This window comes from Anas platyrhynchos, chromosome 2 (assembly GCF_047663525.1).
Source record: "Anas platyrhynchos isolate ZD024472 breed Pekin duck chromosome 2, IASCAAS_PekinDuck_T2T, whole genome shotgun sequence".
In the NCBI taxonomy this organism is placed as follows: domain Eukaryota; kingdom Metazoa; phylum Chordata; class Aves; order Anseriformes; family Anatidae; genus Anas; species Anas platyrhynchos.
This window is the reverse complement of record NC_092588.1, coordinates 105,858,106-105,871,736: the sequence shown is the minus strand read 5'-3', so window position 1 is coordinate 105,871,736 and position 13,631 is coordinate 105,858,106. Positions and strand designations below refer to the sequence as shown.

The following is a 13,631-nucleotide window of genomic DNA, read 5'->3' as shown; positions in this document are numbered from 1 at the left end:
TCTAAAAGTTGCATGCTCCAGGAAAAAGGCAATCGCAAGGCAATCATGAGTGTGTGGCTAAATGATTTGAAAATTGAAACCTGCTTGGCTTCACTGGATATTCAAATAGACTGAGAAAAGGACCAGTGTAAGGAAATAGCTTGTATACTGAATTACCTTTTCAGTCAAGGCATTTGTATTCCTCTTTGCCTCCGGGAGTTCAGATTTCACTGAACCTGATTGTCCCCTCCCGCTCCTCCCTTGTGTTTACATTTTCATTTGCTTTTTCTCCTGATAGAAGTCTCATGCTTCTTTAGCACGACCATTTATTTACCTCCACGAGCAGGAACAGCATCTGCAGCTCAAACAGCAGGAGTTGAGACATTTCTTGCCTTTTTAAGCTGGAGTGTTTGCCTTAACTCTTGTATTTCCTCAGTATACAGTTGCTTAGAGAGTATTAGTTGATTTAAATTAGCTGTTGATTGGTTATTGCAGAAAGTTCATGAATGTGCCTGGTAAAGAGGTAAGAAGTGTTGTTGTGGTTCAGGAGCTGGAAATACAGACCACATGTATTTCTGTATTAATTTTATAGGAACTGTATGGGAAGAGTTTGCAAGGCATGAGGGCCTGTGTTTGTTAGGGAGGGAGAAAGGAAAAGACAAATGCACAGAAAAGGATTTAACTTGGGAGGAATGCAACTCTGGACTTGTCCATATTTGCCTGAAGAGAGAAATATTTATTTGTGAGGTTGAAAAAAACCATCCAAATCTCCTGTAATATTTCCTGCTGCAACATGAACAATGAAACAGTGTGCAAAGGTTTGTATATTTACAACCTTCTTTATGTTCAAGTGGACTGGGTCATAATGGCTCTTGTTGAATTTGTGGTATATGTGTTTACATAGGTGGCTTGCATTTGTCTGTGTGTTCACAAGTGGTGAATAGACAGGGGATAGCTGGGGGGACAAGCTGGGCTGGAAGACTGAAATGTCTTTTTACTCACAAGTCTGCCTTCAGGTATTTGGATTTCAAGAAGGGCATTGCCAGGAAACATGGACTTGGATGTAAGCCACTGAATTGGGTATGTGTTGGTATTTCAGCTTCTAATTTTTATGTAAGTTGCTCTTTGTGTATAAGGTATGGGAATGAAAATACTCACATAGCCTTTGCTTTGAGGCTATTTATAAGGGGGCTCCTGATACTGGTGTGTCTGTGTGTTTCAGATTCAGTGTGTGGATTTTGCCAGACTTCAGCCTGGGCAATTCAGTGTATTGGAGCACCTCCTGGGAAGAGAAGTCAGACTGAAAGAAAGTGGGCCCCTTCAATTTGTTTAACTAAATTCCAGAATTACTTAGGTCTCCACCCTTGTGAACTTCCCATGTTTTTTTGACAGCTACATTACTCTCATGTTTTACAGAGTGGTACTTCCTTGGGAAAAATGAGAGTAGGCACTGAGCTGTGCATTGAGAAGAGGTACTGAATACATAAGGCCTCTGCAGTGCCATTATTTATCAAGGTGCAGAGAATAAATTTATGCTTTGCCAGTATATTTTATAATTTTATTTGGTCCAAAAATATTCACTACATATGAAGCTTCACATTTGCAAATAAGTTGGATATCACTTTGTGGGGAAAAACATGGAGAAAAGCCAGCGTAAAGCAAAATTGGCAAGTCCTAGTGCGGAGGTATTCCAAAATTATGATCGAGCAAAAGATGAGATATAAAATTAAGGTGTTCTTAAATACCTTGTATTTTATGTTTATATTATGTTATAGTATTTGAATAGTTTGTCCTGGTCTTATGAACAAATATCATAGAATCACAGAATGTTTTGGGTTGGAAGAGACTTAAAGATCATCCAGTTGCAAGCCCATTGCCACGGGCAGGGACACCTTCCACTAGATTAGGTTGTCCAAAGCCCCATCCAGCCTGGCCTTGAACTATTCCAGCGATGGGGCATCCACAGCTTCTCTGGGCAACCTGTTCCAGTGCCTCACCACCCTCACTGTGAATAATTTCTTTCTTATATCAAATCTAAACCTACCCTTTTTTGTTTTAAAACTCTTTACCCATTGTCCTGTCACTATACTCCCTGATAAATAGTTCCTTCCCATGTTTCCCATATGCCCCATTTAAATATTGAAAAGCTGTTATAAGGTCTTCCTGGAGTCTTCTCTTTTCTAGGCTAAATAACCCCAACTTCTTCAACCTCTTTTTTTTTTTTTTTTTTATGAAAGGCTGAGAAAAAAGAACATACACACTATCTAAAATATATAGTTCATTATATAGTATATTTATGTGATGTGCTTGACCTTCAGATCAACAGTCCACTGGCAGTCTGGCACTTTTCTCATCTGGACTTTTGTTGTTGTGCTGTGGCCCTGTGTAATGATACCTGGAGGGCAAATGAAGGCAAATGCAGAAGGGTTTTTTTGTCACTTTCCTAGGTTCTCTGATTGTACTTGAGAAGTTGAAAGATTTTGTATGTAACATTTCTGTATGGGGAACCAAATGTGTGTGCTCAAATGTTTCATCTGGAGTGAGGTATTTATGGCTGGCTAGCATGTGTGAAGGATTTATAGCCTAGCTTTGGATAATCAAAAAGTCAAGAAGATTTCTTGAAAGAGTACTAGTGCTATATTTATGTTACCATGTTCTAGTTCAAACCTGTAACATTTTCAAGTCTGTTTTGTGTCAGGATATTCAAGTATTCAAGTCAAAGCAGTGTTATGTGTTATCTTTTCTGTTTTTTTAAACTCAAAACTAACCACACAGAGAAGAAAATGCCACCTAATAGTTACTCTTACCACTTTGCCTGCTTATTTAATTTTTGCAATTTATTATGGTAACTGTATTAAGTAATTCCGTATGAAAGTTTTTCTGTCCTTTCGTGCTGAAGCTCTATGAGTGCTTCATTGTCCTAGCAGCAGGGAGAACTTATGAGAAATCACAGCATGGAAATGGCTGAGAAATTGTCAATTGTCTGTCTTTTCCTTAGCTACAGCATTTTTTTCATAAATACTGTTTAAAAATATCTGTAGACCATGTATATCATGCATAGCAGCTCTTTTCACTGTGGGATTTACACATTATATCATAAATTTAGCAAGCTTCTGCTTTCACCTGTTGACAAATTCTATTGCAAGGGGAATTGCTTTCTTTTTCCCTTAGCCAGATGACTTGTTCTGTAAAGGAATATTTTTGTTCTTTTGGATGTGCTAATTTTAAAGTTAACAATAGGCAAGTCATAGTACCTAGTCCTTAAAAAGTAAAAAACTGTCCTTTAATTATTGGCTAAAATCTATTAAACCTATCTTATAACTTCCAATGTATAAGCATTTAAACTGATTGAAGACTCTGCCTGTAGAAAATGTCAAAATTACTGTGGTGCGATTTTAAGTGTATTTTGAAAATGTGTGTTAGAGTTGATGCATTGATTTTTCTGTGAATCTTTTGATTCTGAAACTGCCACAGATAGAGACTAAGCTGTTGGTTACCTTTGACAAAATCCTATCTGTTCCTAAGTTGTAATGGTCTGTTCTTCTTTTTATCAAACAATTCTCAATCTGTGAGTAGGAAAAAGTTCTTCAGAAACTTCTGCTTAATATAAATGCTTTTGTAAATGAGCACTGAAAAAACCTTTGGAAGTAGAACCACTCATTTTGCTTTCTTGGCTAGAAATATTTACTCTTAAAGGTTTTTGTAAGACATATAATTCTATTCGTTTTCATCATTAAGGAAAAGCCCAGTAGCCATACTCTACCTGAAGTTGAATTAAGCTTTGTGATGTGTGTGGATGATGGAAAAGCAAATCTGATAAAGTATTACTCCATACATTGTAAGAATGTGCCTGCTGGGACTTAATGTATTTTCCTTGGTCTATGATGTCAAGATGGCATTTTAAAAAACCCTGACAGTCAGAGGTGAGAAAAAATGGTTTAGATAAAAAGGTGGATTCAAATAAACTCTTGAGCTTTTAAAATGTTCCAGAGGGAAATCGCTATTCATTGTACTGTGGTTTTATCTATTGCCAGTGTTGGTAGTACTGGAATAACATGGAAGAGATTGTTCTCATTGTGGATTATGTTTATTTATTTATTTATTTTGTCAAGTTTATGATTTTTTTCTGGCAGACAAAAAAAGTTTTCTCAACAATTTTAATTACCCATTTTGTATGTATTTCATATATGTTATTATAAAGTATATGTTTGCTAATCCTGTTAGTGGTAAAGTATAATGTCTAAAATATTCCATATGTGATAAAGCACGCAGACAGTCCAGACTGTCTGTACCTAGGCTGTCAGTCCAGAGGCTGAAAGTCTGATCTCTAATTTGTGGTGCTCTTGACTTTCTTGCTGTATGTTTTGCATTCTTTTTTTGTGGCTTATTGAAAAATTATTAAGATGTATTACACTTGAATGAGGAATGGTGGCTGCAGCTTGAAAGATTCAAGAATATGGGACAAGTTCCTGTAGACAGCATGAAGCAGGGCAGGGGGGATCATGGATGTCAGTCCTAGGATCAAAAGCCATTCCAGTGGTTACTTCAGCAAAGCCTTCCAGTTGATTTCGTTAGCCCTGTAAGAAGGTGAAACCTGGCTCACACAGTTCTGTGCATAACCAAGTCACTGAACTGTGCTAATTGTGCGTAAGTAATTGGAAGCAGGAATTTGTCTGCTCCCAACAACTATCCTTAGTAAACCAAGTAGATGCATTTTCCTATAAAATTGCTATATTTTCCTAGGATGTTCTAAACAGAAAAGGAAGTTCTAGCCTCTTTTTATTATGAGCTGCTATTCATAAACTTTAGAGGAGCAGGTACCTCAGAGATCAGATATAATGTTAGGTTCTTCTCCTCATTGTTGAGAAAGGAGTTACATTCTGATTCTTGAGGGAATATGGCCTCACTAATTAAAAATGGAAACATGAAGTGCGTACCACAATCTCCACATGTATATAGATTTTATAGTCTAACAGATATAGGCTTACACATGCCTCTGTGAAGGGGTCTTATGTATATTCTAAGGACTGCAGCTCTGACTGAAATCCTGTTGGTTCTTTGTACCACCAGAAAAAAGAGTAAATGATTTTTATAGTGTATTTGGACTATCAAATGTAGATGAATGAACCAGTGATTGCATGATTCTTGCTCTGAATGGAGTGCATGGTAGCTGCCTCTCAAAGTTCTGGCAGTTCTTCAAATTAGTTTGAAGATTTTGTAGAGACATAAAACAGTGTGAGAGAACATCATTTCATCATGGCCTGGTAAGATCTCGATTAAGCATTTCACCATCCAGAATATGAATGAATGGCTTGTTATATTTTCGTCAAGAACTTTGTTATAAACTGAAATGTTAAATGGAAAAAATGAAAGAAGACAATGCTATTGGTTGATACAGAATTTGTAGAGCCAATTTAGTTTTGCAGAAACAATACCATTAGTATTAGCAGTACTTCTGAGTGTGGTATGACATATTGTACCTTACATGCTCTTATATAATGCCTTGTCTTTTTCTCTCTCTTCCTGTCTTATCACTCCACAGTGCTGCATACCCAAGGTCCTATCGATGGCAGTCTGTATGCAAAAGTAAGAAAGAAGAGTTCTTCAGACAGCAGCATCCCTGGTGTTGCTCAGGGTGTTCCTGTGACAAGCAGTCCCGATCACAGTGACCATACTCTGTCTGTCAGCAGCGATTCGGGACACTCAACAGCTTCCATCAGGACAGACAAAACCGAGGAGCGCCTTGTGCCAGGCGTCAAACGGGGGCTGAGCCCACAAGAGAAGGCAGAACTGGACCAGCTACTTAGTGGCTTTGGTTTGGAGGATTCTGTCAGCAACACCAAAGATATGACTGATGCGGGAAGCAAGTACAATGGGACTCGCCACATAGTGCCAGCTCAGGTTCATGTGAATGGAAACACCAAACTGAAGGACAGGGAGACTGATATTTTGGATGATGAAATGCCTAATCATGATCTTCACAGTGTGGACAGCATTGGGACTTTGTCTTCATCAGAAGGGCAGCAATCTACCCACCTAGGGAATTTGAGTTGCCACAAGAGCAGTCAGAACTCCCTTCTCTCAGATGGCTTTGGAAGTAACACTGGGGAGGACCATCACGGTGTTATTGCCCCAGACCTGGGAATTGGTGTGGATCCCCTCTATGAGAGATCATTTGGAAGCACTGAGCCGAAGTCAACTCAGCAACTGCAAAGGAATCCTTCAGTTTCACCCCAGCCTCAAGCCTATGGCCCAAGTAACTACTCTACTCAGACCTGGGTTCGCCAGCAGCAGATGGTCACTGCTCACCAGTATGGTTTTGTCCCAGAGAATGAAATGCGGATTGGCATTCATAACACGGTGGAGAATTCAGGCAATGTCCAGAGCCAGTCCCGAGTTCCAGGCACACCAACACACGGCCCCAGTAGTCGAGACGCTGTGCAGAGGGGGCTAGGAAGTATACCAGGTGTTGCTGGAGCTGCAGAACATGCTAGCAGTGAGAGTTTTAAGCTGGGGCCGGTGTCACAGAGGGATGCAAATAGCCTGGATCTCAGAGTGAATTCAGGGGACTTGCCAGCTTCTCCAACTTTGGATATCGATCAGTCTATTGAACAGCTGAACAGGCTGATCTTGGAATTAGACCCTACGTTTGAACCTATCCCAACCCGCATTAACACTGTCACCAGGGACACAGATCAAGTAAATGGTTTCACCAGCCTTAATGTGGGTGTGGAAGAGCTTGGCAGGAGCCCTGGCTTCCATGAGAAATTAGAGGTCATAAACAGGAATCCCTCCCAGCATGGTAAGCTGTTGAATATTGTATGGCAATACTGTTTGAATGCTTTTGAATAGCTTTTGAAGTGTTTTTCCCAGCACATCTGCTCTTGATATGGTGATGTAGGACCTCAGATCAAGAATTAAACTTTCAGGATGATTATCAAGGAGTTTTTCCTGATATCCTGATATATAACAGTCCATTATGGAATCACGCTGATTTTAAAAATTGTGGTTTTGAAGATTATTAAATGCCTTTGGATACTTGCTTTTTACACGAGAAAAGTACTGTTCAGCAAATTCTAACCTGCAGATCATCAGTTGTCATTTTTTGCTGCTGTAAGTTAAGATGATAGGGGAGCAGAATTCCTGTGTGAATTCCTACATTACTACATGAGACATTTTTAAAAGGTATCTGTAGTGGAATGTTTCATAATTTTTTTGATGTTTTTATATATTTTTTATGATTATTTATGATTTCCACTTAAGGTAGGAGGAAAAGTTAATTTGCTCTTCAAATTTAGTGTAATTCTTTTGTATTAAATTTCTGCACAGTACTTTCATGAATATAGTGATCTTTGCCAGTGAGGTATTTTAAAACATATTATTTCTGAAGTGTTGTTCTGTTGAGAAGCACAGAAGTTGCAGCGCTTGCTTACCATCTGCTATCTCTGTATAAGTCAACTGAAACCTTTCATTAATGCTGTAGCTAAATCTTGTGACCAGCTTTTTCTGGTCTTGCTTTCATGGTCTGAAGTTCTGTGTGTTCTAATTCCTCTAGCAGAACATATCCACTTCCCTTACTTTCTTCTTCTCCCTCTTCCTACCTGCAGTTTTGGTATAATAAAAAAATTGCTTGTTTCTCTGGGATTTGATTGTACGATCAGCCAACATGGCCAGAACATCTCTGTGGCCTTGTGAACACAAATGAGCTGTTTCAGCTCAAGCCCAATTGGTTATGTCAAACTATTTGATGGTGACCATGCTTAAGTGCAGCACGTGGTTTCTGTTAGTGTGCAAGCCTCACAAGGAAAAAGAACAGTGATTTCTCGTAAAGGAGGTGAAATCACAACTTTGTGTTTAGAAGGGTAACTGAGGACTAAAGAAGTCCAGAAATCCATACTAAATATGTAATCAGCTTCACTGTTTGTTTTTAATATGCAGTATATGATTTGTGACTCTTACAGGATTAAATTAATCAGTCTGTAATTGTATTGAATCTTTCCAAATGCTTAGCTGATACACAAGTATTGAAAACAAGATTTTTCCTGCAGAAGGAATCTTCTCTTTAGTATACAGTAGTATACCAAATCCTGTGTTTAAAGATAACCAGGGCCACATAGAGCAGGCTGCCCAGGACCATGTCCAGACACCTTTTGAATATCTCCAAGATGGGAGATTCCACAATCTCTCTGGACAAGCTTGGTCACCTTCACGGTTATAAAAAAAAAACAATTAAAAAAATAAAAATCTTGATATTCAGGTGGAATCTCTGTGTTTCAGTTTGTGCCCACTGCCTCTTGTCTTGTCACCACTGAAATGGGCCAGGCTCTGTCCTATTTGCTCCCTCAGTTCAGGTATTAATGTACATTGATAAGATCCCCAGTGCACTTTCATTTAATTAAGAACTTACAAGCAGTGTTCCATCCAGTATTTTGTTCTGAACTCTACCAAACTCTGAGCAGGTCAACCACTGAAAAGTGTTCACATATATCAGATTTATTTGCTGCATAAGGCAACAGCAGCCTGGAAATGTATGAAAGTTCTTTCTTGTCCTCCAGGGCTAACAAAATATGTGTAACATAGCACAAAGCTGGAAGTACCAGCTTTAATTTCTAGAAATGCTAACATCTCTCTTGGTCATGTTATCGTGTTTAAAACAAATTATATAACGTATTTTTCTTCTTATAAGGCAAATAGAGCGAAGATTAAAAGTTTATAAGGATCTCAGGCTTCAAGGTATATGAGGCTAATTACTAAATGCATTAGGTTTCCTAAGAGTTTCTCCTCAGTTTTGTGTAGTTTAGTGCCAATAACTATTTAAGTCTTCCTTTATAATTTGTTAGAAAAGATGTTGAGATTCTGATACGCCATTTCAAAAAGCTAGTTGAAATTACTTGGTGACACTGCTTTTGCTGTTGTTGTTTTGTTGTTGCTTTTTTTTTTTTTTTTTGATAGTAGATAATTAGGCCAAATATTTCAGGTCAGCATTCAGTGTTCCTACTAGTGAGATCTATTAGAAATATAACTGGCAAATTTTAAATGGGCCCAGTATGCTTTGATTTGGTCACCTTATGGAAGTCTGGAAAGCAGCTTTTCTGCAAGCATGAAAGGAATTTAGTGCACACTGTGTTAGCAAAAAAAAAAAACCCACAAAATATTTTTAGTTGGTAAGTTTGTCTGCAAATGTGATGTCTCAGCCTGACACTTTTCTAACAGTTGTGCAGTTCTTGAACTCAAACACCAAAACTATGCAGCCATATCCAACTCTCAGTTCAATTTTATAACTATCTTGAGTATCTCTGTGTGATTTTTTAATTTCAGCATATTAGGTATACCTTGTCTAGCAAAACCAGAATAAACTGTTAACTGTTATTTGGATCTTTAAGTCATTTCTTAATTTTTTGCTTGGAGGATGTACTTCATTCACACTTTAACTCTCCTGAAATCAGATTCTGTTGAAGCTCATAATGAAGCCTTTCATTGACATTAGAGACTTCAGGAGCAAATTGGCAAGTAAAGGGTTACCCATGCATTTTTAGGGCCAAAAAGCAGATGAATGAACTGCATCTACAGTTTAAGCATTGCAGAAAGCCTGAAATGTGTGGAATCCAGGATATAGAATGCAAGACTGAAGGCCTGTGTTGGCCTCTAGTGCTAGCTTTGTCGTATTGAGATTTATGGGTCTCATTCTAGTCATATTTCTAGTAACTTAGGATATTTATGTTTAGAAAAAAAATCCTTTAAAAGTTTAACTCTTAAGTGCTTTCTTTACTATTTACCTTGGATTTTTCAAGGCCTTATGCTGCCGCTGTTGTCAGTTTTGAGTAGCAACTTTTAGCCTTAGTAGTCTCTTTGAAACAAGGTGCTAGTATAAAACTTACAAGACTCATAAGATCTGATTGAGGCAGCTACAAGGAGCCTTATATATTCTTACCTGATATTTCCTGGTGGTGGTCCATGTTGAGAAGTTACAGTCCGTTTCATTGAACACAGCGAAACTGAATGGCTGCTTTTTTTTTTGCTACAGCTCCTAATTTGAAGGTATGTGCAAAGGGTTTATTAGTTAAGGTAGATGTAAGATATACCACCATCATTTGCAATGATTTCTAACTCACAGGATGACATATTTTGGTAAAAGAGGCAGAGAGCAGGCTTAGTAAGGATTTAGATATTTGGCTTTAGCCAGTACCTTTAGGCAGCAGAGTGGATTAAAGATTAAAAACCATTGTTTGGAGCTAATGTTGGTAGTGTCTAGAGGAGTTTCCATTGTGTAAAAGTCATGTCTCTTGCTCTTGAGTGATAAGCAGCAATTTTGAATGTCCTTTGCCTGCTCTTTGATCCTTTTGAGTATTATTAACAAAGCAATTTGCTGTTGTGTCTAATCTAATTGCAATGCAGCTGACAATTCCCAAGAGGGGTGGCCTTACTTTGCTTCTGCAGTCTGGGGGTATGCATTGCTCCGTTCATCTGTGCATCTGATCTGGCAACTGTGCAGTGGTGGGTGCTGGATTGTCTTGTCCATCTGATAGTTTGAAGGTTTTCTTATGGTTTATTTCTGTGTCAGATCATGAAATGATGTGTGCAAAAAGAGAGTTGAGGACACAGACAGAGGCAGGGAGGCAAGTGACCATTTTAGCAGTTTTTAGATAGATAGGACATAGATAGGTGTATCATGAAACTGCATACTGATATTTTCCTGATAGAACCTGATCTGTAGGAACTTCACTGTGGGGAACACAATTATTCCTTTGTGTTACTAAACAATTAGGAAATTATGATTAACGCTAGGGCAAAGCTAAGGGACAGATCAGTTTGGTATTTTAGGGCATTAGCACCAAGACTAAAGTTGGAGATATCAGGATTATTCCCCTGTCATTTTCTGCATGTGTTTCAGCATGTGGTATTGAAGTAAGTAACATAAAGAACAGCATTTTATTAAAGAAAATATTTTTAAAAGAAATATTCCTTCATATAGCTTTACTACAATAACTTTTTAAGTTTGCCTTTATGTCAAGTGCTAAAATGTTCTATTTTGAGTTTTTCAAGTACTATTCACTTGATAATGGAACTTGACTTTAAAACTGCCCATGGTTCCGAAGGTAAAATAATCTGTATGTGGCATGCTGCCACGTCTGCTTGAAACTGGGAACATTCTGGTCTTCCTTGCTTCAGGAATTATTTATTTACATATCTGGACTTGTCCTGGCTGTTGTATAAGGAATCATTTATGCATACTGTGAACAAAACAAACTGGGGGAAAAGCAGGTTGACTATTAATGAATATTAAGAATGAGGAAGACCTGGAGTGTTTTGCCCTTGATACATCATCTCTTGATGGAAACGGAGCATTCTAGTTGCAAGGAAAAATTCCATGTTACATAGGTTAGATGCAATAGCATGTCTCATCTGAATCTAGATGGCAGTTGTAGTTGTGACCATAAAACACAGATGTTCTGGTATTTTGTTTCAAATTGTGCACAGCACTTCAAAAGAGTAAATTTAGAAGTCTAAGCCAAACATCACAATATTCTTCTAGCCATATAACGGAATACTGAAGAAGCAACCTACTATTCTCAGCTATATGAAAAAATAGGTGGATACCTTGAAACAGCAGAATTGCTCTATTTTGGACTGAGTGGTAAATGTTAACTAGAATTAAAAATAAAAACAGGTAAGTACTCAGCATGCTTGCAATGGAAGACTGTAAATGTGCTATATATGAAAGAACACAAAACCATATCATTTAAGGTAAATGATCACATACAGTAACAGTAATGCCTTGTTGTTTGTTAGCAGTCTGTGGTAAAAGAGCACAGGTGTACAAAATATGGTTTACCTTACCTCTGAGTAGTCCTACAGAATTAACCAGAGCAGGATACTCACTAAGGCAATTTACTAGCTGTTTCTACTACTTCAGCAACAGAAGGTGTAATTAATAGCACAAAGAAATGCTTGCTGGCATGGAGATGAAGAAATAACCATGAATAAAGGATAACCAAAACAGCTGTTGACTACTGGTCAGTGATGATCAGTCTTATACCGTCAAATTTTAGGGTGAGCCATCTTCCCTCTGACTCAAACAGTCCTTCACCTAATGCATATATCAAGAGAATTAATTGACCTGTGATGGATGGATTTGGCAGATCAGGGCTGAACTGCATTGAGATTGAATGGAAATATCCACTAATTGGAGTTGAGTCAATAACAAACTAGTGGAGATGAATGGGATTGATGCATTGTGTGTGTGCCTAAACTGAGTGTTAAATAACAAGAGTGCTAGGATTATCTGGTTTCTAGAATCATAGAATGATAGAATGGTTTAGGTTGGAAACGACCTTAAAGATCATTAATTCCAACCCCCCTTCCATTAGACCAGGTTGCACAAAGCCCCATCCAACCTGGCCTTAAACGCTTCCAGGCATGGGGCATCTGCAACTTCTCTGGGCAACCTGTTCCAGGGCCTCACCACCCTCTGAGTGAAGAATTTATTTGGAATATCTGATCTAAATCTACCCTCTTTTAGTTTAAAAGCATTACTCCTTGTCCTATCACTACACCCCCCTGACAGAGTCCCTCTCCTGCTTTGCTGTAGGCCCCCTTGAGGCCGCTATAAATTCTTCCTGGAGACTTCTCTTCTCCAAGGTGAACAACCCCAACTCTCTCAGCCTCTCTCCATAGAAGAGGTGCTCTAGTCCCTTGATGACCTTTGTGGCCGTCCTCTGGACTTGTTCTAATATGTCCATGTCCTTCTTGTGCTGGGGGCCCCAGAGCTGAGTGCAGGACTCCAGGTGGGATCTCACTAGAACAGAGTAGAGGGGGAGAATCATGTCCCTCAGCCTGCCTGCCACGCTTCTTTTGATGCAGTCCAGGATATGGTTGGCTTCCTTGGCTGCAAGCACACATTTCTGCTTGGGATTTCCCCAGCATTTCTGCTGTATTTCTCCTGTATTTCTGCTTGGGATTGCCCCAGCCCACATGCAGGACCTTGCACTTGGCCTGATACAACTTTGTGAGGTTCATACAGACCCTCCTCTCAAACTTGTCCAGGTCCCTCTGGATGGCATCCCTTCCCTCCAGTGTGTTGACTGCACCACACAGCCTGGTATCATCAGCAAACTTGCTGAGGGTATACTCAATCCCATTGTCCATTTCACCCCCAAAGATGTTAAACAGTGCCAGTCCCAAAATTGACTGATGAGGAACAACACCACTCGTCACCGATCTCCACTTGGACATTGACCATAGCTCTTTGACTGACATCATCCAGTCAATTCCTTACCCATCAAGTGGTCTGTCCATCAAATTCTTGTCTCTCCAGTTTAGAGACAAGGATTTCATGGGGGACAGTGTCAAATGCTTTGCACTATCCAGGTAGATGATGCCAGTTTCTCATGCTATAGCTGTCGTAGATTTGTCATAGAACTGACCACCAGATTTGTCAGGCATGATCTGCCCTTAGTGAAGCCATGCTGGCTTTTACCAATCACCAACTTATTTTCCATGTGCCTTAGCATAGTTTCCAGGAGAACCTGCTTCATGATCTTGCCAGGCATAGTGGTGAGTCTGACTGGCCTGTAGTTTCCCAGGTCTTACTTTATACCCTTCTAGCATTAGTGTTCAGAGAATCTATGCCCTAAGAATTCATGCACCTATTT

The 13,631-nt window shown here is 39.0% G+C and overlaps 1 protein-coding gene across 11 annotated transcripts in view; it reads left to right on the top strand.

Annotated features, from left to right (window-relative positions):
• The window catches only part of TNS3 (tensin 3), a 245,005-nt gene that overhangs the window by 166,161 nt on the left and 65,213 nt on the right, over positions 1-13,631 (top strand). For all 11 annotated transcript variants that reach the window (XM_038173696.2, XM_038173695.2, XM_027451289.3 and 8 more), the window contains one exon: positions 5,522-6,781. In XM_038173696.2, coding sequence (XP_038029624.2) covers positions 5,522-6,781 — 1,260 coding nt within the window. The remainder of the gene's footprint in view (positions 1-5,521; positions 6,782-13,631) is intronic.